Genomic DNA, 26,288 nt, shown 5'->3' on the forward strand with positions numbered 1-26,288 from the left:
TATATATTAATACGTCAAATGTAGAGGCATATTTACCTCAGAGTTTTAGGGCTTTTCACTAGTTTGGGTTTTATCCAAAGGCCCTGAGAAAGTACCGTAGCAATGTATTCACATGGTTGATGTTTCTGTAGGATTTATAAAAGTAAGATATTTTAACTGTAGTTATTTAAGACTGCTGTCTCTCTTCATATGATTTATCCTTACCTTTTTGTCACCTTGCAGTAGAATGGCGTCAGGCATTTTGTGATTGGGGATATACTTAGTTTTAGTATAGGTTCAATAGGATACATTGGTGGTTCACAGTCACTTTTGAGTGTAGGTAATTATTGCCTACCATCATGATTGTGATAGGAATGTGGTCTACAGTGCCTGGTACCTGAAATATGTGAGTAGTGAAGAAGTCAAGGATTAAAATTTAGGAAGACAGAAGGTCGTCAGGAAAAAAAAATGCTATTATCTGATATTTAAAATTGTAAGTAGAGGGTTTAGTTCTCATGAATTTCCAATCAAAAGAAAACTTTTCTCTTGTTAGAAATGTACCCAATAACATAGCCTGTTTGACTAGAAATTCACCATATATATATATATATACACACACACACACACACACACACACACAAACACACTTTGGTTAGGAATTCTGCCTTCAAAATAAAATAATTTTTTGTGTTCATAGGGTACAAAACTGTAGCAGTACCAAGAAGTATGTCTTCAGGTGAAGCTAACTATTTTATGCATCCTGATTATCAACTTTAAAAATTAATCATCCATGTTAGAGGAAAGACTTGGTTTGTTCATTCTGTCTGTGGCAACTATAACAAAAATTGTACTCATGAAAAGACCTTTAAATATGTAGTCATATAGGAAAAATCGAGTTCTATATTGTATCAGGCCCTTAATGAAAGTATAGTATTTTTCTGGATTTTGTGATGTTTATGTGTACATGACAGAGTAAACAAAACTTCAAGTAAGAAAATAATGATAAATGAAAAAAATTTAGGTAGCTTTAATTGCATTATTTGTGCCTTAAATGTCCTAGATTCTGTCCTTGACTTTTAGTTTTATGTACGTCATTAGATAAAACTGGTCTGTCACGTGTCAATATAATTCTTTGTTTTGTTCATGCTATGCCTTTGATTGCTTTGTAATTTTATAATATTACTTCTTAAAATTTTTTTCGAAAATAGACATACATATAGACATATAGACATATAGACATACAATATAGTATTAGTTTCAGGTGTACAAAATAGTAATTAGACATTTATATAACTTACATAGTGATCATCCTGATAAGTCTAGTACCCATCTGATACCATACATAATTATGACAATATTATTGACTATATTACCCATACTGTACTTTACATCCCCATGACTGTTTTTTATAACTGGCAATTTGTACTTTTTAATACCTTTACCATTTTCACCCATCCTCCCAATCCCCCCACCGATTTGGCAACCATCAATTTGTTCTCTATATCTATGAGGTTTTTTAAAAAATTATTTTGTTTGTTCATATGTATTTTTGTTTGTTTGTTTGTTTTAAGATTTTATTGGGGAAGGAGAACAGGACTTTATTGGGGAACAGTATGTACTTCCAGGACTTCTTTCCAAGTCAAGTTGTTGTCCTTTCAATCTTAGTTGTGGAGGGTGCCGTTCAGCTTCAAGTTGTTGTCCTTTCAGTCTTAGTTGTGGAGGGCATAGCTCAGCCCCAGGTACAGTTGCTGTTGCAAGTTGCAGGGGGCGCAGCCCGCCATCCCTTGTGGGAACTGAACCAGCAACCTTGTGGTTGAGAGGACGCGCTCCAACCAACTGATCCATCCGGGAGGCAGCTGAGCTCAAGGTGCCCTGTTCAATCTTAGTTGCAGGGGGCGGAGCCCACCATCCTTTGCCGGACTCAAGGAGTTGAACCAGCAGCCTTGTGATTGAGAGCCCACTGGCCCATGTGGGAATTGAACCGGCAGCCTTACGGAGTTAGGAGCACTGAGCTCCAACCGCCTGAGCCACCAGGCTGGCCCCATATATATTGCTTTTTAGATTCCACATATAAGTGAAACCATATGCGATTTGTCTTTGTCTTATTTCACTTAGTATAATACTTTCTAGGCCCATCCATGTTGTCACAAATGGCAAGATTTCATTCTTTTTAATGGCTGAGTAATATTCCATTGTATATATGTACCACATCTTTTGTATCCATTCTCTATTGATGGACACTTCCATACCTTGGCTATTGTAAATAATGCTGCAGTGAACATAGGGGTGCAATCTATCTTTTCAATTAGTGTTTTCAAATTAGTGATATTGAGCATTTTTCATAAGTCTATTCATCTTTATGTGTCCTCGTTAGAGAAATCTGTCCATTTTTTAATCAGATTGTTTGGTTTTTTGGTGACAAATTGTATGAGATCCTTACATATTTTGGATATTACCCCTTATCAGATGTATTTTGTGTGAATATCTTCTGCCATTCAGTAGGTTGTCTTTTCATTTTGTTGATGGTGCCCTCACTGTGCAAAAGTTATTAGTTTGATGTAGTCCTATTTGTTTGTTTTTTCTTTTATTTACCTTGCCTGAGGAGATATATCCAAAACAATATTATCAAAAGTGATGTCAAAGAGTTTACTTGCATATGTTTATGGTTTCAGGTCTTACATTTAAGGCTTTAATCAATTTGAATTTATTCTTTATCTTTTTTAAATTTTTAATTTTTTATTTTTTGTTTTTTCTGTTTTCTTATTAAAGTTTATCGAGGAGACAATTGCTAGTAAAGTTACACAGGTTTCAGGTATACAATTCGTAATACATCATCTATATATCACATTGCGTGTCACTACCCAGAGTCAGTTCTCCTTCATCACCATATATTTGATCCTTATCAACCCTCTCCCCGTCTACCCTAAGTTTATTCTTGTATATGGTGTAAAAAAATGATCCAGTTTCATTCTTTTACATGTATCTGTCCATTTTTCCCAATACCATTTATTGAAGAAATTATATTTACCCGATTTTATATTCCTGCCTCCTTTGTTATAGAATAATTGACCATATGAGCATGGGTTTATTTCTGAGCTCTATTCTGTTCCATTGATCTGTGTGTCTATTTTTATGGTAGAACCATGCTGTATTGATTACTATAGTAGAGTTTGAGGTCAGATAGTGTGATAACCTCCAACATGGTTCTTCTTAAAATTGCTTTGGCTATTCAGTGTTCCATATAAATTTTAGGATTATTTTTCTAGTTCTGTGAAAAATGCCATTGGTATTTTGCTAGGAATTGCATTGAATCTGTAGATTGCCTGGGTAGGATAGAGATTTTAACGATGTTAGTTTCTTCCTATCCATGAGCACAATATATCCTGCATTTATTTGTGTCTTGCTCAATTTCCTTTTTCAGTGTCTTGAAGTTTTTGAAGTACAGGTCTTTTACCTCCTTGTTAAATTTATTCCTGGGTATTTTATTTATTCTTTTTGAGGAAAATTGTACATTGTTTTTTATTAATTTCTCTTTCTGATAGTTCATTATTGGTGTATAAAAATGCAACTGATTTCCTAATATTTTGTGTCCTGCTACTTTACTGAATTTAATTATTACCATGTTACCCTGAAAATAAGACCTAGCCGGACAATCAGCTCTAATGCGTGTTTGCAGCAAAAATCAACATAAGACCCAACATTATATATATTATATTATATTATATATATTATATTATATTATATATATATCAGTCTTACATTAAAATAAGACCGGGTCTTATATTAATTTTTGCTCCAAAAGACGCATTAGAGCTGATTGTCTGGCTAGGTCTTATTTTCGGGAAAACACGGTAGTTCTGATAGTTTTTTTTGGTGATTCTTTAGGGTTCTTTATATATAGTATCATGTCATCTGCAAATATATGGCAGTTTTACTTCTTCCTTTCCAATTTGGATGCCTTTTGTTTCTTTTTCTTGTCTGATTGCTGTGGCTATGACTTCCACTACTATGTTGAATAAAAGTGGTGAAAGTGGACAGCTTTATCTTGTTCCTGATCTTAAAAAGCTTTCAACGTTTCACCGTTTAGTATGATTAAGCTGTGGGTTTGTCATATATGACTTTTAACTATGTTAGGTATGTTCCTCTATCCCCACTCAGAGAACTGCCCTGACCCCTCACCCTCCAGACCTCTCCTTGAAGCTAGTCAATTCAGTTCCTCCCCATATGTCCCTGGTACACTTCAAGTTGCTGTCTCTCCACTGGTACACAGAGTGAGTTTGTGAGCAAGTATGTTTGTGTCCCCCCTCGAGGGACTCTCAAGGGGAGTCCCTTGAGAGGAACTCCTGGGATTCCAGCAGCCCTCTGTCTCACTCGGATGCAGTCCTTGCTCATTTTCACTAGATGTTATGGGGGGGGGCCTCCTCTTCCCAGCACTTTTGCCCCTGGCTGGGGAGCCGAATGTGAGGCTGGGACCCCTCACTCCTCTGGCAGAACCTCCATAGCGGAGAGAATCCCTCTGATTTCTTAATTTCCACATATGGCTATGGGTCCTTCCTGTTCTGCGTCTCTGCCCTCCTACCAGTCTCATCATGGCTTCTTCTTTATATCCTTAGTTATAGGACTTCAGTTGGTTCTCAGTGATGGCTGTTCTATAAGTTGGAATTTTTATGTGGTCCTGGGAGGACACAAGCACATTGTTTACGTACTCCATCTTGACCGGGAGTATCACAATATTCTTTCCCACCCCGCTCCCAATTAAACAATGATTTTATTGCTTGAGTACACAGACAAATTTATGCAAACATGGCAGAGGCTGTGGATGACTCACATTTCCAATTGCAAGGGATGACTCGTTTGGTCTCATAATATCAAGCCAACCAGTGAATACAGCTCTTCATCAGAATTGGACTGAATTTATCATCCTTATCCTTTCAATTCCTCTCAAGATGCTTTCGAACAGCAACAACTTTCTTAATTAAATGGTAGAGATTCTCAGGAAGATCAGGAGGAAGTCCTTTCGACTTAATAATTCTCAAGATCTTAATTGCCTGTCACTGTGCAGTGCCACGTGAGTCTCTCAGAGTCACACTGATTTGTGAGAGAGTCAGATCCCTTTTTGGCCACTTCATAAATCTGCTCCTTCTTGTTATCTGACATCAACTTTAGCCAGGTGATAGAGCAGAGCCGAGTGGGACAGGCCTTTACCAGGATCACGCATGTGATCTATAATGTTGAGGGACAGGCAGCAGAAAAAAATCAGAATTCCTTCCTTTTAAACCGTTTACCTACCTGCAGTTCAGATCAAAGTTGATGTGGATACTGAGAATAAATACTAAAATAGTTTCTCTATGTAGATTTTTCTTAAATTATGGGAAATAATTAAGAATTTACCATTATAAAACCTAAATTGGCTTCTTATTTGAACTGGCATCATATTGTATATCTTTGTACTCACTTTATATTCTTAACTATTGGAAATTACTCCTGCAGTACCATTTATTTTGGAAATTTGAATATTAGGAAAATTTTAAAAAGGTGCCACTATGTGTACAAAATGGAATGTTCTATACAAAACATTGTTTTTTGTTTTTATGAAGAAATGCAACTTAATCTTTAGATTATCTAAAGTATGGCTTGCTTAGATTATTTAAAACAGAAGTTAATGATTGCAGCAGTGAGGTGATATTACAAAATGTCGCCAGATAAATTATCAGGCTTAGTATCAAGTAGAGGCTCACTGGCAATATAATAAAAATTTATATAGTTTGGATTTATAGAAAAAAGTTTTAATTATTTGTATATTTTTAGTGACACTGATGAAATTGAAAGTAATTTTTCAATAAAAATAATTATCCAAATCTGGAGAGATAGTCTCAACATTGTTTTAATATTGTTACTAAATGTTACTTTTGTCTGCTGGAAATGCATTTAAATATGGTATCTTAAATTCTAGGACTGAAAGATGGCAAGTCCAGATAGAAGTAAACGGAAGATATTAAAAGCCAAAAAAACAATGCCTGCAAGTTGCCGGAAGCAAGTAGAGATTCTGAATAAGTCAAAGAATGTTGAAGCACTGAAAACAGCAGCAAGTGGAAATATTTCAAGTGATAATCAGAATTCCAATACTGGTGTCGTAACTAACAAATGTAGACATTCTGAAAATGATGCTCCCTCGTTGGACTCTAACAAAATTCAGTGTGTTCACAGAAAAGTGAAGTATTATCTCAAAATTTAGTAAAACCACTAGAAATGTTGATTTGGAAACAAGATTGGAATCTATTGAAGAACAAGTGTGTGCCCTTACCAAAAGCTAAGTAAAACAATAGAATCTCCCAGGAAACTGTCTACACAAGAGGCAAAAGATTCACAAAACATTTTGGAAAACCATTCTGAATGTCAGGCAAATGTAACAAGATCCTTTTTTGACAACACGAAGAGGATTGTAATCTGAAATCAATTAGTCATCCACCCAGTGTATTGAGTGGTATAGTTTCAAATGCCAAAGTCTACAGAAATCAATACCTTGGATGATAACAGAATTGACAAGATGGTTTCCCACTTAGAACAAACTCCAGTTCTGTGTCACATGGTAAAAGGCAAATGACATTTGATTTTAAGTTCAGGCACCTGTTTTGTGCTTGTTGATACAGACCTACGTTGGTGAATTCAGTCATTACTAGTAACTGTGATACTGATATTTGAAAGTGAAGAATCTGACAGAACCTGTCATTCCAGCATTTCAAATTGTGAAATACAGACTCAGCGTTCATGTCGTCACTTGACACAGATAGTAATAACAGTAAGTGTATATTTGTATACGTTTGGAGAAATTTTAAAAGTCACTTTCTTTGGGGGAATTTTATAGTCTCAGTAGTCTCAATATAGAAACAGTAGAGTACATGTAGACAGGAAAAAGGTAAATAATAATAATTATTTCAGAGTATCTTATTTCTGAACCTTTCTTGGTGGGGAGCGGTAACAGTATCCTACATATCCAAAGGGAAGAAAATTCAGGCAAAGAAGAATCAGTCACTTTCCCTTAGAGTACAAAAATTAAAAGGTGGTTAATGGCAATTGTTTGGTTTATTTCATCTACATATTTATTTTGAGGTTTTATTTATTAGATCAATAGAAGACTAGTTGAAACAGAGAGTGCAGTTTTTTAATTGTTGGTGAACCCATGGAAGACATAGAATTGACCTATAAATCACATCAAGTATGAGCTGATAGATAATAAGTATATATGATAAGAATATATACATGCATATGTGTGTAGAGAGAGAATGCATCAAATAATCAACCAATGAATGTCTAGGTTTATAAAATCATTAAAATAGTAAAAGTATATTTCATTAGTAGTAGTGTGTTTTTGTAAGTTAATGAAATATAAGAATAAACTGATTTCATAGGATAAATTTTTATGTTTTTGTCTAGGCTACAGAGTGGTCATTTAACAAGATGAATTTAAAATTGCTTAAAAGTAGTGTCACCTATTAAAATTATGTAGGACTGCCTAAGTAACTGCTTATAAAAATATAATACCACTTAAATAGCTGTAAATAGAGGATTAAATGTTATAATGTAGGTTTTGTTGGTGTTAAATAGGTATTAAATGTATATTAAATGAGGTTGAAAGGAAATTGTATCTGAATCCAGAATCCTACCTTGGATATTCTTCCTTTGTTTTAAAATTAGACTGTCACAATTTCTTATACAATTTCATTTTCTAAAAAATGCTGCTATGGTCACATTTCAGTTTTTCCATTTGCTTAGATAGTCCCTAAGTTAGAGAATTCCCTTGTTTCCTTCATTAGAAGTAATATTTTTCTCTCTGTTCTTTCCATCTCCCCAAGGCCATAGTCAAAAGAAGAGGATGTTTTCAGAAAACAAAGAAAATGTTAAGCGCCTGAAAACTTCAGAGAAAATTAATGAAAATATTTGCATAGCTCTGGAAAAGCAAACAGCATTGCTAGAACAGGTAAAATATTGGCGCTTAAATATTTGCTTTAGAAAATTTTACTTTTGATTAATAAAAATGAAAAAGTTCACTGATCTCCACAATGACAGTACAGATGACCTTCACTTGATGCAAAGCTGGTTTATGAAAACTAAATTAGCAGATGGCGGTATGAGAGAAAGATAAGGATTTGCATTACCAAAATACAGCTAGTTTCTTGAGAATGATCCTATGCGAGTAACCTGGGTAGAGTGCTACGGTAGAAATAGAATGGGCTTTTCAGTCAATATTACATTCAAATTTCTTTGTGAGTCAGATACTGCATAACCTTGAGGTTTGCTGAACAATATTTTGTACTGGTCGTGGGTTCTTTGATTTACATCTATAGCTGTTTGTAGACCTTCTCATGATTCACCAATACTTCACAGGCCCAGACAATCTCGAAGTTCATTACAAAGTCCTATTATTATACATTCAGGTTTACTTGCCCTAATGTGTAAATTTACACAGATATGCTGCATTTTGCTTTATAGCTTTATTAAATGCATGTTTTGCTTTCATTTTTGCCTCATTTCATCTTAATCGTACTACAGTTTCCATACATGTCTGATCAACTCTGAGAATGAACTTCAATTTTAGGAGGTCCTGTTTTGATGATCATGTTTGCTATTTTACTTTATTTACAACTCGAAAGCCACAACTAAAAATCTTAAGTAGTAAATTAATGCCTGTCAGCTGTAATGAAACAAAATGTCCCAATTCAAACTATCCTGCTAACTGTATCAGAAACAAAAACACTACTGTTTTTTAAAATAGACCATTACAATCATATAGTTACATATTATATGAATGTGTATTCACATTATAACTGGAATCTTTTGAAAGATTCCTACAGAACCAGTTTAACAGATGAATCAACAGCTTTTCCCTTTCTACCTCTTGTTTTCTTCTCGGAAGACCAAAAGAGACATTAACAAAAAAAATGTAAATGTTCTATTTTTTTGCAGGGAAGTGGTAGCAGATTTATGGTAAGCATGGATCTAGTTTAAGATGGGTCTAGCTTATTTCCAATAATTAGTAGCTGAATTCAGAAATAAGTTCTGATAAGGACAAAGACAAAATTTAATCTTTGAAAGTTTTAATCTCACTGGCATAGAAAAATCAGGGTTTTCATTCACTATTATCTGCCTCATAAAGTACTTAGACACAGAAAATGGTCCTTCCCAGTGAGGTTTAGGGAATGAAGTTTATTTTGTTATCCCCCTACCTTTTCACCCCCTACCCAGAAGTTTCTTGAACATTCTCCAGAGACAACTTAGGTTTCAGCTAATTCCAATCTTTTCACCTAACTTTAAATAGCTAGCTTTCCCTCACTTGATATTTTGATTCCTGTCCAAATAGTAAATTTTCTAAACAACCAACATCTTTGTTTTTCTTGCTTGAATCCCAGTAGAATAAGGCCTCATGTTCTGACATTGTTCTTTGCTACTGAGAGGGTCCCGGAGCTGTTGACTCTTATCTTTTGAGGTTTCATAAGAATCTTGGCCTAGTTGGTTCCAATTAAATTATTGAAGTAGAGGGGTTTTTCTTGTAAGATCCAAGTTAGTCAGTCTACCCACCAGTCTTCTCCAATCTTTAGGCTACTTTGGCTGCCATCTGTAAATTGTATCTAGGACATCCATCTGGTTTCATAATTTGAAATTTGAAATTTATTTCAAATTTCATAATTTGAAATTTTGAATTTTATTTTGAAATTTGAAATTTATTACCATCGGCAGAAGACATTCATGAGGTATTTGGTGGAGGTTATTGTGTCTTCCTTCTATATGAGGAACATCACCACTAAATAAGAACAAATGTCTGCTCTAACCAAGAGGAATCCCCCTTGGGTGATTTAGTCCAAAATGACAGAGTTTTAAGAGTCTGCCTCCATGTAAATCACCAGACATACTTGTTTAAATAGTGATTTCTTGAGCTCACAAATAGTTGAAGACTAGGCTACTCTTTTCTCAAACTTACCTCATAAGAATCATTAATGGTTCCTATTATTGAGCTTTCTACTGTGTGATCTTTGTTAGCAAAACAGTATCCCCATATTCAAAACACTTAGATATGTTTCTCCAAGATTTATCTGGATATGAGCTTCGCATATTGACCCCGGCCAGTGAACCAGCAAGCATGCAATAATCTGTAAAAACCACACCTGGGTGGTAGGTAATGCCTGTCAGTAAAAGTAGTATATGTTTCTGAGCATTTACTTAGATAATACACATATTTTAAGTACTTATTAATTTAATCAAATATTTTAAAGTAATAATGACAATCACGTCTAATAATGTTGAAGAGCAAGAACAATTGAAAATGAGAAGGAAAAACCGTGGGAATAATCAAAATTACTGAATATGACTAATCATCCAGGTGATACCAGTATAAAAGAGTTTAACATAGAAACTTTATGTTCCAATTTTGAGCACCAAAGAAGCAAGATATTAGGGGAAAATTGTGATTACTAATACATACTTTAAATGTATTGTGCTGGGTTTTGTTTCTAAGAAAGACTACCAACTCGGTTAGGAGAGTTGCTTACAGGACGATACACACTGAGCAGATAAGTACAGTGGATGTTTCTGAATGTGTGGCTCAGCAGGGCTGTTCCTCTCAGTGGGCATTGAGATTAATTATGCCGCCTGAAAATAGGCCAGTCTATTTTCTAAAAATTAGCCAGATAATGAAATGCATCAGTGTTTCACATGATAGCTACTATGATCTGTTAAAATAGCATGCATTATGCCAGATAACATTACTCACCACCTGTTGTCCCTGGCTTATTTCAATTTTAACAATAAGTCACCCCTAAAAAAATTCTGCAAGTAAAGGAGACTATCTTGTATATTTATTTCCTTCATATTAATTCCGTGTTTTCCATCTTATGGAGCTTTTTTGCATGTTATATATTTTTGTTCTTATAAAAATTCTCTGAGTGTCACTCATTCAACATTGTATCATCTACTATTTGTGGACAAGGAAAAAGAAGCTCAGAGATGTTGTGACTTCCCAAAGGTCACATAGCTTGTTAATGGCAGGGTCAAGGCTCAAATTTTCATAATTTGCTCCATATCTACCACAGACCAACCAACCATTTTCACTGGGCTCTGGTTTTCAGATAAGTAGAGTTCTTTTTATGGAATACTAGGTTTCAGTTGTGGTCATTAAAAAATATAAATGGGATATAGGCTTTTCTTGTTCCTTTAACGTGTATTATGGAATTCAACTGAAACTATAGAAAACTAAAATCCGCTAGGAGAATAAATTTAATTTCTAACATACACATATATTTAAATACTAGGTGCGTTCTGCTGAATTTGATATTCAACTTTTATAAAATTACTGGTATGGTAATATAAAACATAAACATCATAATATGAAGTATATTTTAGTGATTACAGTAAATCCAGAAAAGAGCAAAGCTATTTTTAGGAAGTAGAAAATAAAACTGCTTTTAAATTTGAAACATGGGGTGTTTTGGTTTTTATTTTAAAATTCTAGGTCAAACATTTGATTCGACAGGAGATCTGTAGTATAAATTACAAACTATTTGATAACAAACTGAAAGAATTGACCGAACGCATTTGGAAGACACAGTGCAGGAATAAACATGAAGCAATAGCTGATGAACTCTTCGTAAGTTTCTAATTTCATTTGATTTCATTTGAGTCTTTTTTAAAAATAGAATTTGGTGATATTTTATGTTAGGAAAGGAAAACAAAGGCAGACCTAAGTATGATCCTTGGCCACACGCCAGATGTACCAGATTTTATAGGTAATAGAATTTATTATATCTCAGCCATATTGGCCCTTGTGTCAGTTGACAGGCTTAATACATAGGCAGTTGCTTTTAATTCAAAATATATTCTGTATTAGAGCTGTACAACCTGTTTCAATTATTTTGTGGTGTTTTTGTTGTTGTTCTGTTATCCTCTTCTAAGGTTACTTGCTGATTGGTGTTTCTATCAACGTTAATTTTATTATGGACCAGTTAGAACTTTGATGTTTTCATCTTCCATTCTAGAATGTCATACAAGCATCAAACATGATTTTTTTTTAATTGAGGTCATATTAAAAAAATTTCAGGTATACAACACTATAATGCAGTATCTGTATACTCTGTGGCGTGCTCACCACCAAAGTCTACTTTTCATCTGTCACCATACATTTGACCCCTTTACCTACTTTGCCCTCCTCTAAAGCCTCCTTCCCCTCTGGTAACCACCAATCTGTTGTCTATATCTAAGAGTTTAGTTTGGTTTGGTTTGGTTGGTTTCTTTGTTTTTGTTTGTGTGAGTGAAATTACACAATTCTGTCCTTTTCTGTCAGACTTATTTTACTTATCATAATACCCTGAAGATTCATCCATGTTGTCACAAATGGCAATATTTCATCTTTAATGGCTAAGTAGTATTCTATTTTGTGTGTGTGTGTGTGTGTGTGTGTGTGTGTGTGTGTGTGTATATAACAGCTTTTTTTATTCATCAGTCAATGGATGCATCAAACGTGATTTAAATCTTTGCTTTATATAAAAATTTCTCATTTATTTCGGTGGTTGCTTGAGTCTCACAAAACTACTTTGGCAAATAGTTTTCCCTCCATTTCTATATAGTATTATTTAGTACTCTGGTGCCATATTTATTTGTTTTTCTCTTTTTCTTCTAGGCAAAAATAGCAAAAGTTCAAAGGCGTATTAAAAATGTATTGTTATCTCAAAGGAACTGTTTGGAACCAAATGTGTCATCTAGTAATACAGCCTGTAAGGTTGGTATAAACACATAGGTGTTTTAATAACTTAGTTGACCCACATTACAAGTACTTGGGTTATAAGAAATGAATAGTTTCCAAACTAAAACAGAAGGCTTAAAAGACAATAAATTGATTAGAATGTTCCTGTGACTTATCTCTGGGGAAGACACCTGAGGTAGCCAAAAGTAAATGCGACTTGTATTACTTTTGTAGTGAGTAGAAACGTGATTTGTGGTTGCCTACACGGGCCTCCTCCCCACCATTTTTTCAGGATGAAAAGTTTAAAACATATACAGCAAAGTTAAAATAATTTTACAGTGAACAGTTGTATACTCAGCACCTAAATTATACCTTTACTATTTTAATATATTTATTTTTGTCAGATATCTGTCAATCTATTCATCCCTACTACATCTTTATATTTCTTATATTTGTGTATAGATGTATTCTGCATCAAACTGTACTTTGTAATGTACACTTATAAAATATTTCAGTTATACACTTATAAAATATTATGAAATATATCATTAAGTAGAGTTTAGTATATTTATCTTATATAAAATTTAATATAATTTTCAATATACATTCACTGAATATTTTTTCTTGTAGTGTCTTTATTCACTTTGGCATCATATTTATGCTAGCCTCAATAAGTGAATTTAGAAGTATTCTGTTCCCTGGTTTCTGAAAGTTTGTGTAAGATTTTTCTTACTTCCTTAAATGTTTCATAGTATCCACCTCTGAAAACTATGTGGACAAGGAGCTTTCTTTGTAGGAAGACTTTTTCTTGAAAATTCAATTAATTTAATAAGTATAAGGCAATTCAGATTTTTAAGTTTCATCTTGTTATCAGTTTTGTAAGTCATCTTTGCAAGGAATTTGTCCATTTTATCTAATTTGTTGGATTTCTTAGCATAAGAAATTCCCTTATCTTTTTAATATTTGTATTAATAAAATATTTGTTATTGATAAATTCCCTTTTTAATATTTGTAGATATGTAGTGATACAGTCTTTTCATTTTTGGTACTCGTAAGCTATGTTTATTTTCCTTAATCAGTCTTCCCAGGGTTTTTTAAATCTTATTAATTCTCTATCACTTGTCTTTTCTCTGTTTTTTATTATTTTCTTCCTTTTTCTTTGAATATAATCTTTTCTTTTTCCAGCTTCTTATAAGAAAGGGCATTGATTTTTTAACCTTCTTTTCTACTGGAAAACATTTAAAGCTCTAAATTTCCTTCTAAGCAGTGCTTTTTCCTAAGCACCTTCTAAGCATCTTCTCACTTCTTAGTGCAGAGATTATAATATAATCTTTGATATATTGTATTTTTGTTTTCCATCAGTTCAAAATCATTTCTAATTTCCCTTATGGTATTATTCTTTGACCCATGGATTATTTAGAAATAACCCATGTGTGTTTAATTTTCAGACATTTGGTACTTTTCTTGGTACAGGTTTTGCACTCCAAATTCTGCCTTTTGCAAATATTCATCTTTTTGTAATCAAATTTATTCTTATGCAGATCAAATTTTTCTACAAAAATGTTTTCTTAATCTTTGTAATAAAAATAAATGCAATGTTAACTTGTTAAAATTAAACATTTTATTGCATGTATTTAATAATAAACTTAAAATACTTATATTTAACATCAGAAATGTTAAATATATTTAACATTTACTTATAGCTTCATTTATGTAAACGGTTCTCCTGCCGCTGCTCATGGTAATTTCATATACATATTCATAAAATAATTACAGCAATCTGGAGGAGTAATAGTTGCAATGGAATGATTAATAATATCTACTAAATGTTCATGGTTTGATGGATCAGCCAAAATATTTGTTGCGCAGAACTTAATTTTTGAAAAACGAAGGCACAATCGAAAGTAATAACACCAGCTCGTGTGACCGTGCCAACGGTTAGAAGACTAAATGTTTCTCTAATTGCAGCAATAAACATTCAGGTGTGGCATGAAGTAATTGTACATTCTATGCTTACTTCAAATATTTTTTGTGAATTTCTTCAGAGATTATTGCAGAAATTGCATGAAGATAATCTGGAGGAAGTGTGGTTTGTTTTGGACAATGTAAGCCCCCACAAAACCCAGGAAGTATGTGATCTTGTTTATCAGAAAAGACACACTTTATTATTTCTACCACCATACTCTCCAGTGATGAACCCCATTGAAAAAGTTTTTTCAAAAATTAAGTTCTGTGCAAGAAATATTTTAGCTGATCCATCAAACCATGAACATTTAGTAGATACTATTAATCATTCCATTGCAACTATTACTCCTACAGATTGTCATAATTATTTTATGAATATGTATGAAATTACCATGAGCAGCCGCAGAACCATTATATATAAATGAAGCTATAAGTAAATAAGTATTTCTGATGTTAAATATAAATATTTTGTTTATTATTAAAGACATGCAATAAAATGTTTAATTTTAACAATAACTTAGTATTGCATTTATTTTTTTCACAAAGATTAAGAAAACATTTTTGTGGAAAAATTTGATCTGCACAAGGATGAATTTGATTTGCAAAAAGGTGAATTTGATTTGCAAAAGGGTGAATTTGGAGTGCAAAACCTGTAATTTTTATTGCTATCTAATTTCATTTTGGTCAGAGAACATACCATGTAAAATTTCAATCTCGACAATCATTGACACTTACAGTCCAAAATACAGTGTCCTTTGGGGAATGTTCCATGTACACTTGAAAAGAATATTGGTTGTAATATTCTATAAATGTCACCTTTGTGTTATTTATGCCAAGGTTGTTGATGGTGGTGAATAATGGCCCTTAAAAGATATCTGTGACTTAATCCCCAGAATCTGTGAATATCTTCCTGTACATGGTAAAAGAAGCTTGTAGGTGGGGAGATTATCCTGAGACTCAATACTCATAAGGGTCCTTATAATAAGGAGACAATGTTACAGCAGAAAGATGGGACAGTGGAAGCAGAGGTTGGAATGACAGCACTGAAAATAGAGGAAGGGGCTACGTGCCTGGCAGCTTCTAGAAGCTGGGAAACAGGAAACAGATTCTCCCCTGAAGGCTCCAGAAGGGATAAAGTCCTGCAACCAACTTGATCTTGGCTCATTGAAACTGATTTCAAATATCTGGCCTCTAGAACTGTGATAGAATACATCTCTGTTTTAAACTACTCAGTGTGTGGTAATTTGTTAGAGCAGCCTCAGGAAACTAATACAGAATGTGGTACCAGGAAGTGTGAGGTGCTGCTATAGCAAATACCTAAAAATGTGGAAGTAGATTTGGAGTGGTGTGATGGGTAGAGGCTGGAAGAATATTGAGAAGCATGATTTTTTTAAAAATCCTGATTGCCTTAAACAGACTCTTAGTAGAAATGTAGATGTTAGAAGCTGCAAGTGAGGGCTCAGAAGGAAATGAGTACCTTGGAGAAAACTTACATTGTCTAAGAGAATACCTCAATCTTCATAAAAAATACTGTTGGTAGAAATATGGACATTTAAAAGCACAGTTGGTGAGGACTCAACAGTAAATGAGGAACGTGTTATTGGAAATTGGAGGAAGGGAGGTTCTTGTCACATAGTGCAGGAAGTTTAGCTGAATTGTGTCCTACAGTGCTATGGAAAACAGAACTTGTAAGTGATAAACTTGGAATTTCATTAGGCTGACAAGATTTTTGAGCAATGTGTTGAAGGTTTGGTTTGGTTTCTTGCTCCTTATAGTAAAATGTGAGGGGAAAGAAATAAATTGAAGGGAGAACTGTTTAGCAAAAAGGAACCAGGAAGACTTGATTTGGGGAATTCTGAGCTTATGCAGATTGCAAAAGATCCTAAAATAATGAGGTTCACTGTCAGAAAAGCATGATTTGGAGAGAAAGCCAACAGTGTATCAGGACAAGCTTTTGCTAGTGCCTTGGAAAGATCCAAGTGTTCAGTCACACAGCAGGTCCAAGTGTTCAGTCACACAGAGAGCTCTTTGAAGAGATTCGGCATTTGACACTCTGTCAGCAGGAGTTACCCTGTTTAGATTTACTGTGTAGGTCCTGGACTCCTTTTGTGAGTTCGAGTTCCAATGACAATTTATTCTTCAAAGTCTTTGCAGTGCTATCCTGGTTGGCTTCATTCTTCTGGCTCCCCTGGATCTCCTGTTCAGTCCCAGCTGGTGCTGCCTGGGCTCCCCAGAGATGCGGTGGCAAGCCCAGGAAACCTTGGCCTCTGGTCGTTGCCAGTGCAGTAGATTGGGTCTGCAGCTGCCCCGGATATGGAGCAGGGACACTGCTGACGCTTCAGTAGTCCACACCCACCCCTGTCCCAAGAGTGGGATGATGGCTCCACTGACACTGCAGTGATTCGGCCTGCTGCTCTTCCAGGTGTGGCGTCCCGGGCATTGGTTCCTGGCTGGGCTGGGCCAACATTGCTACTGCAGCCAAGTAGGGCCACTACTGCCCCCGGTGTCAGGTGGGGACCCAGCTGACATTATGGCTGCAATGACTCTGGCTGCTGATTTCTGCAGGTATAGAGTCAGGGATTAGCCACCCCTACTCTAGGTTTGAGAAGGATGGGTCCCTGCCTTTCTGGCACCAGGGGTAGGACATATGGATGACAAAAAGACAACTCAGGGAACTCATTGTAATGTTGCTCCTTAGTCTTGTGGTCCCCAGGAAGTCTGCCCTCTCTCTTCTTTCCACCTTTCACAAGCATTTTATGATTATCCATTGAATTATTTCCAGGGTATTTAATTGTGCTTTAGAGAGGAGGAGCAGGGAAAAGTTATTATATGCTACTTTGTCCTGGAATTGAAAGAATGCCAGTATTTTTTGCTATTATTTTCCAATGTTGTTTGAACCTATTTCTGCATATACACTCTGTACATGTAACATAATAACATTTCAGAATTCTGCCTTTGTGTACTTGCATTTTTGTTCATCAGAAAAGCCCATGAGTTGGCCAATCAACTGATCCTTTTATATTGTGTATAATATATACATATATTGTAAATACTGCACGTTCTCAACCAAAGCATGGACTAAAAGTTTTAAACAAAACTCATTAACTGGAAGAGCAAGTTGAAATTTTATTTATTTCTAGTCTTCACTCATTACCAAAAGTATAACAAAATTTAACAGTTTCTTTGTTAAATTCTAATGTTTATTAGTTCCTAAAACTTAGTCTAATAAAATGTGTCTAAGTACTTAAGTGTTTGTTTTTTCTTCTTCCCATTTAATCTGGGAAGTTGATTTGTACTATCATTTTCATTTCTTTGAAGTTTTTTTTTTAAAATTCATTTTGTGACAGAACAGCAATCATGGTCATCAGCTATTGAAATACATATAATTTAATGTCTGTTTTGCCATATTATGCAAGACTATTTTGAGAACACTTTCCAAGTGAAATTTTACCTATCATCAATTTTGTGTGGAAGAGCACAATTGGTAACCCTCCCCTCAACTGCTTTTTCCCAACCCATTTAACAGGTTGCAAATTCAGAGACTCCGAATTTGGATAATAGTCCAGATGAAAGAAAGACTTCTGGGAACTCTGAATCTTCTAACCCTTCGGGAAAAGCACATGAAAAGATTGATTTGTCACAGGATCACAATGAGGCGGTTTCTGAAAGGTAGGCATTTCCACAAAAATGCATACACTTATTATACATATACGTAGACACTTGTAAACATATACCCTTTGCTCAATTCGGCATAAAGTAGCTTAAAGCTTCATATCATATGAAGTTTATATAGGAATAGAGGAATGAAGGAATGGCTTGGTTCTCCAAAGCTTTTATCATTGATGTTTAAACAGTACTAAATGAAATTTTGAATTGGTTAGGTGTCAGATTTTCATTGTGATGCTTTCCATCTTTGGTGTGGTGACTGGTGTGATTAACTGGGGCACTCCAGTGGTTTCCAGTATTACACATGGAAAAGTCGAAGCACTATGACACAGTGGTTAAAAAATTACACAGAAGAGTAAGACTAGGAAAGTAAGTAAAACGAGGGGGAAAGTCCCTAAAATTACACATGTTGAAAGTACTACCATGGTGACTTCAAATTAGAGTGAACAGGTTAAATTATTTGCACAATTGAGTCACAAAGCAGCTGAGACACCTAATCTCCGATCTGCTAGTCTAAAGGATTTGGGGCGAGTAGGGAAGGAGTCGTTTAGTTGAACCGAGAAACGTGACTGTTTATCGTGGCCTGGACTCACGTTCGGGGGGGGGAGGGGGGCTGCACTTTGATGAATTACTCTCTCCTCACTGATGCTTCTCAACAGTTTCGGAGCTTTGTAATATTATTTCTTTGCTCTTAACATTTACTCCTTAAAATGTCCTACGGTTTTACTTTCATATGTTAAATTATACGTCAGCTTTTAAAAAGAGGAAAATATATCAGCAAAAATAAGTGAATTAAACGATGGCCGTTGTGCGAAGAATAACAAACACCCTGTTCTCCAAATAACTGCATACTCACAGAGGCTATAAGACGAAGGAGAAGCAGTACCGATCAACACCATTTGCAGTAGTGGATTGTGGCTATTGGGAATATACGTGCAGTTTTGAATCTTTGGGAATTAGGAAAAACCCTAATATTCCATGGCATTGAGGCCCACATTTCTGTTTTAAGTGAGAAGCTACTGTGAAGAAGGCATTTAATTTAGTTGGTGAAGGCAAGAGTCACATTTCCGTGAGTCTTTGTTGTTAGCACTTGATGTATGTGCTAAAACTCAGTGACAAAAAGGAAAATAAAATACTGAGGACAAAAGTAAAAAAGTGGCTTATCTCTATGATGTGAACAATCCTTAACTCCACCATAATGAATAAAGAACCTGAAATTTATGAAACTGTTCCAGGCAGCACTGTCAGCCCAGGGGTGAATGTGAGAGTAGGTGTCACAAATGTGTAGCTTGACCCTCATGGGTGCGTTCAATGGTAAGTTTTATAAAACATTTAAGGAAGAAACACCACCAGTTTTAAACAAACTGCAGCAGGTCCTTGAATAATGTGGTTTCATTCAACATTGTTTCATTATAATGTTAGTGAGATGCAGGAATTTAATTCTTGTTTATATCAATTAGCCTATGGTAAAATTGATTTCCTTACATTCATTTCACTTAAAGTTACAGAATCAATTGACAATGTTAAGTGAGAACTTACTGTATTCCAAAGAATAAAAAAGGAGGGAGTATTTTTCAGTTCATTTTATGAGACTAAACACTAAAATCTAGTGTAACTCTGTTATTGAAGTCAATGTAAAAATTTTACAAAAATGGAAAATTACGGTCTACTTTTACCCATGAAATAGATGCAGATATCCTAAATAAGGTACTAGTAAACCAAGTTCAACAATCCATAAAAGTCAAGTTTGTCCCAGGAATGCTGCAGTGTTGGTTCAACAACAGAAAAATCAATTAAAGTAATTTGCCGGGAGAAGAATCATCAGCTCACAATAAATGTAGGATTTGATAATATATCTTTATGATTAAAAACAAATTTTTGGTAAACTTGGAATCAGAGGTAACTTCCTCAATCTGATAACCTACAAAAACTCCTAAGCGAATCTGATAGTCAAATATTGGAAATAACTCCCTTTGATGTACAAAATAAAAGGATGCCTGCTGTCACCACTGCAACATTGCATTGGATATCTTGGCTGATGCAAAAATAATGAAAGAAAACTAAAAATATAAAGGATTCAAAAAGAAGTAACAATGAATATTACTATTCTTCGATGATTGATGGTATGTATGTAGGAAATCCAAAGTAATTTACCAATAAATTATCAGGATTGACAAGAATTTAGCAAGATGGCTAATCTCAAATATAAGAAATGAATTGTATTTTTATATAAACAATTAGGAAATGAAATTTTTAAGAATTCCAAAATCACCAAACATCAAGTACCTAGAAATAAATTTAACAGAACATACAGTAATTTCTGAAGAAAATTACAAAACAGAGAGATATTAAAGAAGAATTCAATGGAGAAAAGTAGTATGTTTATGGTTTGGACAATGCAGTATTATGAAATGTTTTTCAGTCAGTTTTCCAGTGTGTAACTTTATGGGACTTGACAAGCTGATTTGATTGTAAAATGTATATGTAAATGCAATAGGTTAAGAGGCCAAGATATCCTTTAACAGAGAAACCAAATGAAAGGAATTTGCTATCAGATATCAGAACATTATAAAACTACAGTAATTGGATAATGTGGTATTGGCAAGTGTAGGATAATGTGATATTTCCAAATAGAGTAGTGTAGCAGATGGTCCAGAAACCTGTGCATATGTGTATACGTGATATGTGATGGAAGTTGTATGGCAGATTATTTGGTAAATGATTGACTTGTAGTAAACGGTGTTAATTTGTTATTCATGTTGGGGAAAATATGAAAGAAATTGGGTCCCTATGTCAGGCTATACATAAAAATCAATCTCATGTTAAGGATTAAGGAACTATCTAAAGGAAAATTATAAAGCTTTTAGACGGTAACATAGAATGTCTTCATGAACTTAAGGAAAGATTTCTTAAGACACAGAAACCCTTGCCGTAAAAGAAAAAAAAAAAAAGATCAGTTTTACCACATTAAAACTAGAAAAAATGTGGCATTATCTAGAAATTTTGAAAATCTGAATATCCCAACCTATGACATACACCCTGCCTAGAGACATGTATACACACCCCTGCAACAGGACATGTGTGTAGGAACGGTCCTTAGCAGCATTTTCCGAAGACTGGAAGGAAAAGTATGTCCATCAACAGTTGAAAAGAAAAATAAATTGCAGTAAGTTCATACAGTAGAATTCTGTACATTAATGAAAGTGAAGGAACTGCAGTCACTTGCAACAGTATGAGTTACTCCCACAAAACATTATTGAAAAGCAGACACAAAAGAATAGTGAGATTCCATTCAGATGAAGTTCAAAAATAGCCAGGAAAAAAAAGGATATTTTTTAGGAATTCAAAGGGATGGCAAATCTAAAGAGTAAAACAAGGAAATTGATACCACAAATGCTATTTTTGGAGATTTATGAAATAGGATAGAGACACATGGGTTTCTGAAGTGCTGATAATTTAAAATGTGTTGACCTGAGTGGTGGCTATGTGGGTGCTATACTTATTATTAAACTGAATATGTATTTTTAATTCAATTTGAAAATAATTATCTATTAATTAGAAAATTTATGTTTAATATAATTTTACTGTAATATATGGGTTCGTAACTATAGTCCTATCTATTTTATGGTCCTTTCCTCCTCTATGTGTCTGTCTCTATTTTAGAATTCCTGTGGATTAATCTTTTTTTTTCCTTTCCCCATTACCTGTTAATTATACATTCTTTCATTATTCCTTTAAAAGTTATACTAAAGATCATGATAGAGATTCTTGATTGTAATATTAGAGTCTAGTATGAATTGCTACTTTTACCATTTTATAGGCAGTGTTTGACCCTAGAACATTTTAACTCCATTTACTGCTCTTCCTGCCATCTTTCATGCATTTTAATTTTACATTACCTTAAACCTCACAAAATAATACCACTGTTTTGTACAGTCATTATTCCATCGGGGATAATTTTGCTTCTGCCTGAAGAACTCCATTTATTACTTTTCTTTTTAGTTCTGCTCAGGATAAATTGTCAGTTTTTATTTGTCCGGAAATACTTTCATTTTGACTTTGTTTTTACAGAATATTTTAACATCCTGGTTAGGGTTCGGGTTATTTTCTTTCAGCACTTTCAAGATGTCATTGTCTTCTGACTTCTATAATTTCTGTTGAAAAGTTAGGCAGTCGTATTGCTGCTTCTTTGAAGAGAATGTCTATGTTTCTGTAGCTGCTTTTAAGATATTCTACTTATCTTTGGTTTCCATCAGTATGGTGCTAGTTATTTTGTTTTGCTTTTTAGTTTATCTGGATTGGGGTTTATAGTCCTTGATTCTGTGGCTTGATATCTTTCATCATCTTTGGAAAATTCTTGGCAATTACCTCTTCATATATTGTTTCTGCACCATTCTATCTTTTCTCCCCTGCTTTGCTGTACACTCCATCTTTTTTGTTCTCTGTGCGACGGTCTGGATATTTTCTATTAACTTATTTTTCAGTTTTATAATCTTCTGTTCAGCTAGGTCCAAGTGGCTGTTAAGCCCACATATTGAGTTCTTAATTTCACTTTGTTTAATTTTTCAGTTCTCCCTCTCCGTTGGATTCTTTTTTATAGATTCAACTCTCTGGTGAAATTCTTCATTTTGTCATCCATCTGTTAAACATTTTATCACTGTGATTTTCTGATCCATTTCTTAAGATTTGTATCTGGGTTACTTTGAGCTCTATTTCTATTTGCTATTTTTCATCTTTGTCCTGTTTCTTATTATATCTGCTAGTTTTTCCTTTGAATCTTGGACATTGTGTATTGAAAATTGTAGAGGCTCTAAATGATGTTATCTCCCATCAGAGTGGGTTCACCGTATACTCTGGCAGGCAGCACAGAGAGGGTCACAGCCTCTGTTGATGGTTTTAAAATATGCCCACCTATTCTTTGATAGTCCTCCCTTTAAAAAGGTGGAGATTAATTCCCTTCATGGGCTGTACTTAGTGACAGCAAACAGAATATGGTAAAAGTGACATTATGTAAGTAGATCTTAAAAGACATAGTAACTTCCTTGCTTTCTCTTGGATTACTTGTTCTGGGCACATTAACTGCTATGATAGCAACAAGCATAGGTTACTTGAAGACATCAAGCAACCTATGTGAGTCCCAGATGATGATGCACCATGCCAACAGCCATGTGAGTAAGCCGTTTTGGAAGCAGACCCTCCAGCCCCAGTCACACCTTCACATGAGTGCAGCCCCTGCCAAGCTAACATCCTGACTGCAACCTATGCCAAAACCCCCAATTATATTGCTCCCTACTTCTTGACCCACAGAAACTGTGAGATAATGTTTTATTTTTTTTTAAGCCATTATGTTTTGGGATAAATTGTTACATAGCAGTAGATAAATATTACAACATTTCAATGCAATAGTGAATTGAGCAGAACTGAGGCTGATTTGCAGTTTTTATAAGACTCAATCTATTCTGATTTTCTCCTATTCCGATGGTGTAGTTCTTCAAGAGTTCCACCAAGAAGCCTGGGGTGTTTCCTGTGGCTCCCCTCTATTGCTGGTCTTATATTCCAATTTTTGTCTCCCCCATACACTCCACTGTGATTTCAGCCACTTTCTATTTGGCTTCTAGTGTTCCTGAATGGCTTAGTGGACAGATGTCTTAAGAGGAACACCAGTGGCAAATGTCTATCATACTTCTCTATACCTTCCTCCTCTCTGGGATCTTAGTTCCTTAAGTCCTGGCTTCCATCACAGCTTTCTAATGTCTTCAAACAGATATTTTAATTTTTTATTTCTTAAAGAAAAATTTTAATATAGCTTCTCAAATTGTTCAAGTGTGGGAGGGGCTCCATCATAGTTGTTCTATGTAGCACTTTATGTACTTTTCTATACATACAATTTATTTAAAAAATATTTAAGTAATAAAGGAACTTTTTAAAAAATATATCAAAGAAATATGTTTTTCCCCTTATTATTCTGAATCTAGAGAAAGCCATGAGGTTTAAATGTTTTGTCTGACACCCTAAGCATTGAAGGAATTAATGCTATTACTAACTTTCTAAGTCTGTAATAATGGTTGGATTTAGAAGTTTAAGCATTTTTCTTTTTACAATGTGAAGAAAATGGGAAAGGCAATAACCGCTGAGCTGAAGAAGCTCATAGAAGAGAAGGCTTATGAACCAGAACACATATTTGATAAAGAAGGAACTTGCTTAAATAGGAAGAAAATGTCTTTATGTGCAATCATTTCCAAAGATGAAAATGTCAAGGTCTGAAGCACCCAAGAACAGACCAGTTCGCCAGTGTTGATTGAGGGAAACATTAATATTGTCTAAAAAATAAGTCTTGCATTGAATTTCACGTGAAGAAATGTTTACAGAGATACAAAGGAGAAAAAAACAGTTACCAGCCACAGTATTTTAAGAAATTTCCAGGTCGGCCCGGTGGCTCAGGAGGTTGGAGCTCTGTGCTCCTAACTCCGAAGGCTGCTGGTTGGATTCCCACATGGACCAGTGGGCTCTCAACCACAAGGTTGCTGGTTCAACTCCTCGAGTCCCACAAGGGATGGTGGACAGCACCCCCTGCAACTAAGATTGAACACGGCACTTTGAGCTGAGCTGCCGCTGAGCTCCCAGATGGCTCAGTTGTTTGGAGCGTGTCCTCTCAACCACAAGGTTGCCGGTTCGACTCCCGCAAGGGATGGTGGGCTGCGCCCCCTGCAACTAGCAACGGCAACTGGACCTGGAGCTGAGCTGTGCCCTCCACAACTAAGACTGAAATGACAACAACTCGAAGCTGAACAGCACCCTCCACAACTAAGATTGAAAGGACAACAACTTGACTTGGAAAAAAGTCCTGGAAGTACACACTGTTCCCCAATAAAGTCCTGTTCCCCTTCCCCAATAAAATCTTTAAAAAAAAAAATTTCCTACTGTTTTGCATGTGCTCCTTCCTATTTATTCTTTATTAACATCATCTAATCTTAATAATAAACTTATACCTCTTTTACAGTTGAGGAAACCAAGGTAGAGTTTCTTGCCCCAAACACTCAGCTAGTAAATGGCAGAGCCAGGATTTAGACCCAGACAATTTTGACTCCAAAACCCTTGTTGTTAAACTACTACATTATGGGGGAGGGGAGCTATCATCACTTTGTGAGGGGTGAAATGTTTAACTATTACATTGTTTTGTACACCTGAAACTAATTTAAAAAAAAAATCCAGGTGAAAAAAGTAAATAAAGATATAGTACTTAAAAAAACAAAACAAAACAAACAATTACTATATTATAATATTACCTGGAGAATTTTAATTACTAATTTTAGACACAGAAATTTTTCTCCAAGGTAAAATGCAAATAAAAAACGTATATTAATGCATCCAGATGACCATGAAAATCATCAGTGTCCTTAGTTTTTCACCCAGACATGGTTCACTTAAAAAAGAGCCATCACTGGTAGCAGTCAGTGGAACAGTTTCATGAAAGTGACAAATTTTTAAATGCTCATGGAATTCCAATTATTAGGTTGGTGCAAAAGTAATTGTAGTTTTTGCAATTATTTTTAACCTTTTAAACCGCAATTACTTTTGCACCAACCTAATAGTTTCCAGATTTATAGATCAATTTCTCAGGATAAAGATTAACAGCTTTATACACAGAATTATTAATAAAGTTAATTAACATAATACTTACTAAAAACTACACAAACAATAAGTCTATTTGGTGAATTTTGACAAAGCAAATACATTGTGAAATATTACCCAGACCAAAAACATCTGGCTTATGCCTCATTCCCAGTCACTAGTCCCACACCTACCACACCAACCTAAGTAACCACCATCCTAACTTAAGTTGTTTTTGTTTGCTTTCCACCTTTATATAAATAGAATCATATTCAATGGACTCTTTGATGTCTTGCCTCTTTTGCCCAACATTATGTGTTGTGAGAGTCATCCATCC

General features: G+C 34.8%; 1 protein-coding gene and 1 pseudogene across 2 annotated transcripts in view; one reads left to right on the plus strand and one right to left on the minus strand.

Annotated features, from left to right (window-relative positions):
* Positions 1 to 4,772: 4,772 nt before the first annotated feature.
* On the minus strand, positions 4,773 to 5,197 carry LOC117019747 (40S ribosomal protein S13-like; annotated as a pseudogene).
* An 855-nt stretch (positions 5,198 to 6,052) lies between these two features.
* Positions 6,053 to 26,288, plus strand: part of ATF7IP2 (activating transcription factor 7 interacting protein 2) — a 33,336-nt gene continuing 13,100 nt past the window's right edge. Inside the window, exons 1-5 of one of the 2 annotated variants that reach the window (XM_033101053.1) lie at positions 6,053 to 6,778; positions 7,833 to 7,957; positions 11,483 to 11,617; positions 12,647 to 12,745; positions 18,201 to 18,343. In XM_033101053.1, the coding sequence (XP_032956944.1) occupies positions 6,748 to 6,778; positions 7,833 to 7,957; positions 11,483 to 11,617; positions 12,647 to 12,745; positions 18,201 to 18,343 (533 nt within the window). In that variant the 5' untranslated portion in view covers positions 6,053 to 6,747. The remainder of the gene's footprint in view (positions 6,779 to 7,832; positions 7,958 to 11,482; positions 11,618 to 12,646; positions 12,746 to 18,200; positions 18,344 to 26,288) is intronic. The other variant, XM_033101055.1, reaches the window with a different exon arrangement.

The sequence above is a fragment of the Rhinolophus ferrumequinum genome (genome assembly GCF_004115265.2).
Source record: "Rhinolophus ferrumequinum isolate MPI-CBG mRhiFer1 chromosome 15 unlocalized genomic scaffold, mRhiFer1_v1.p scaffold_54_arrow_ctg1_1, whole genome shotgun sequence".
In the NCBI taxonomy this organism is placed as follows: Eukaryota; Metazoa; Chordata; class Mammalia; order Chiroptera; family Rhinolophidae; genus Rhinolophus; species Rhinolophus ferrumequinum.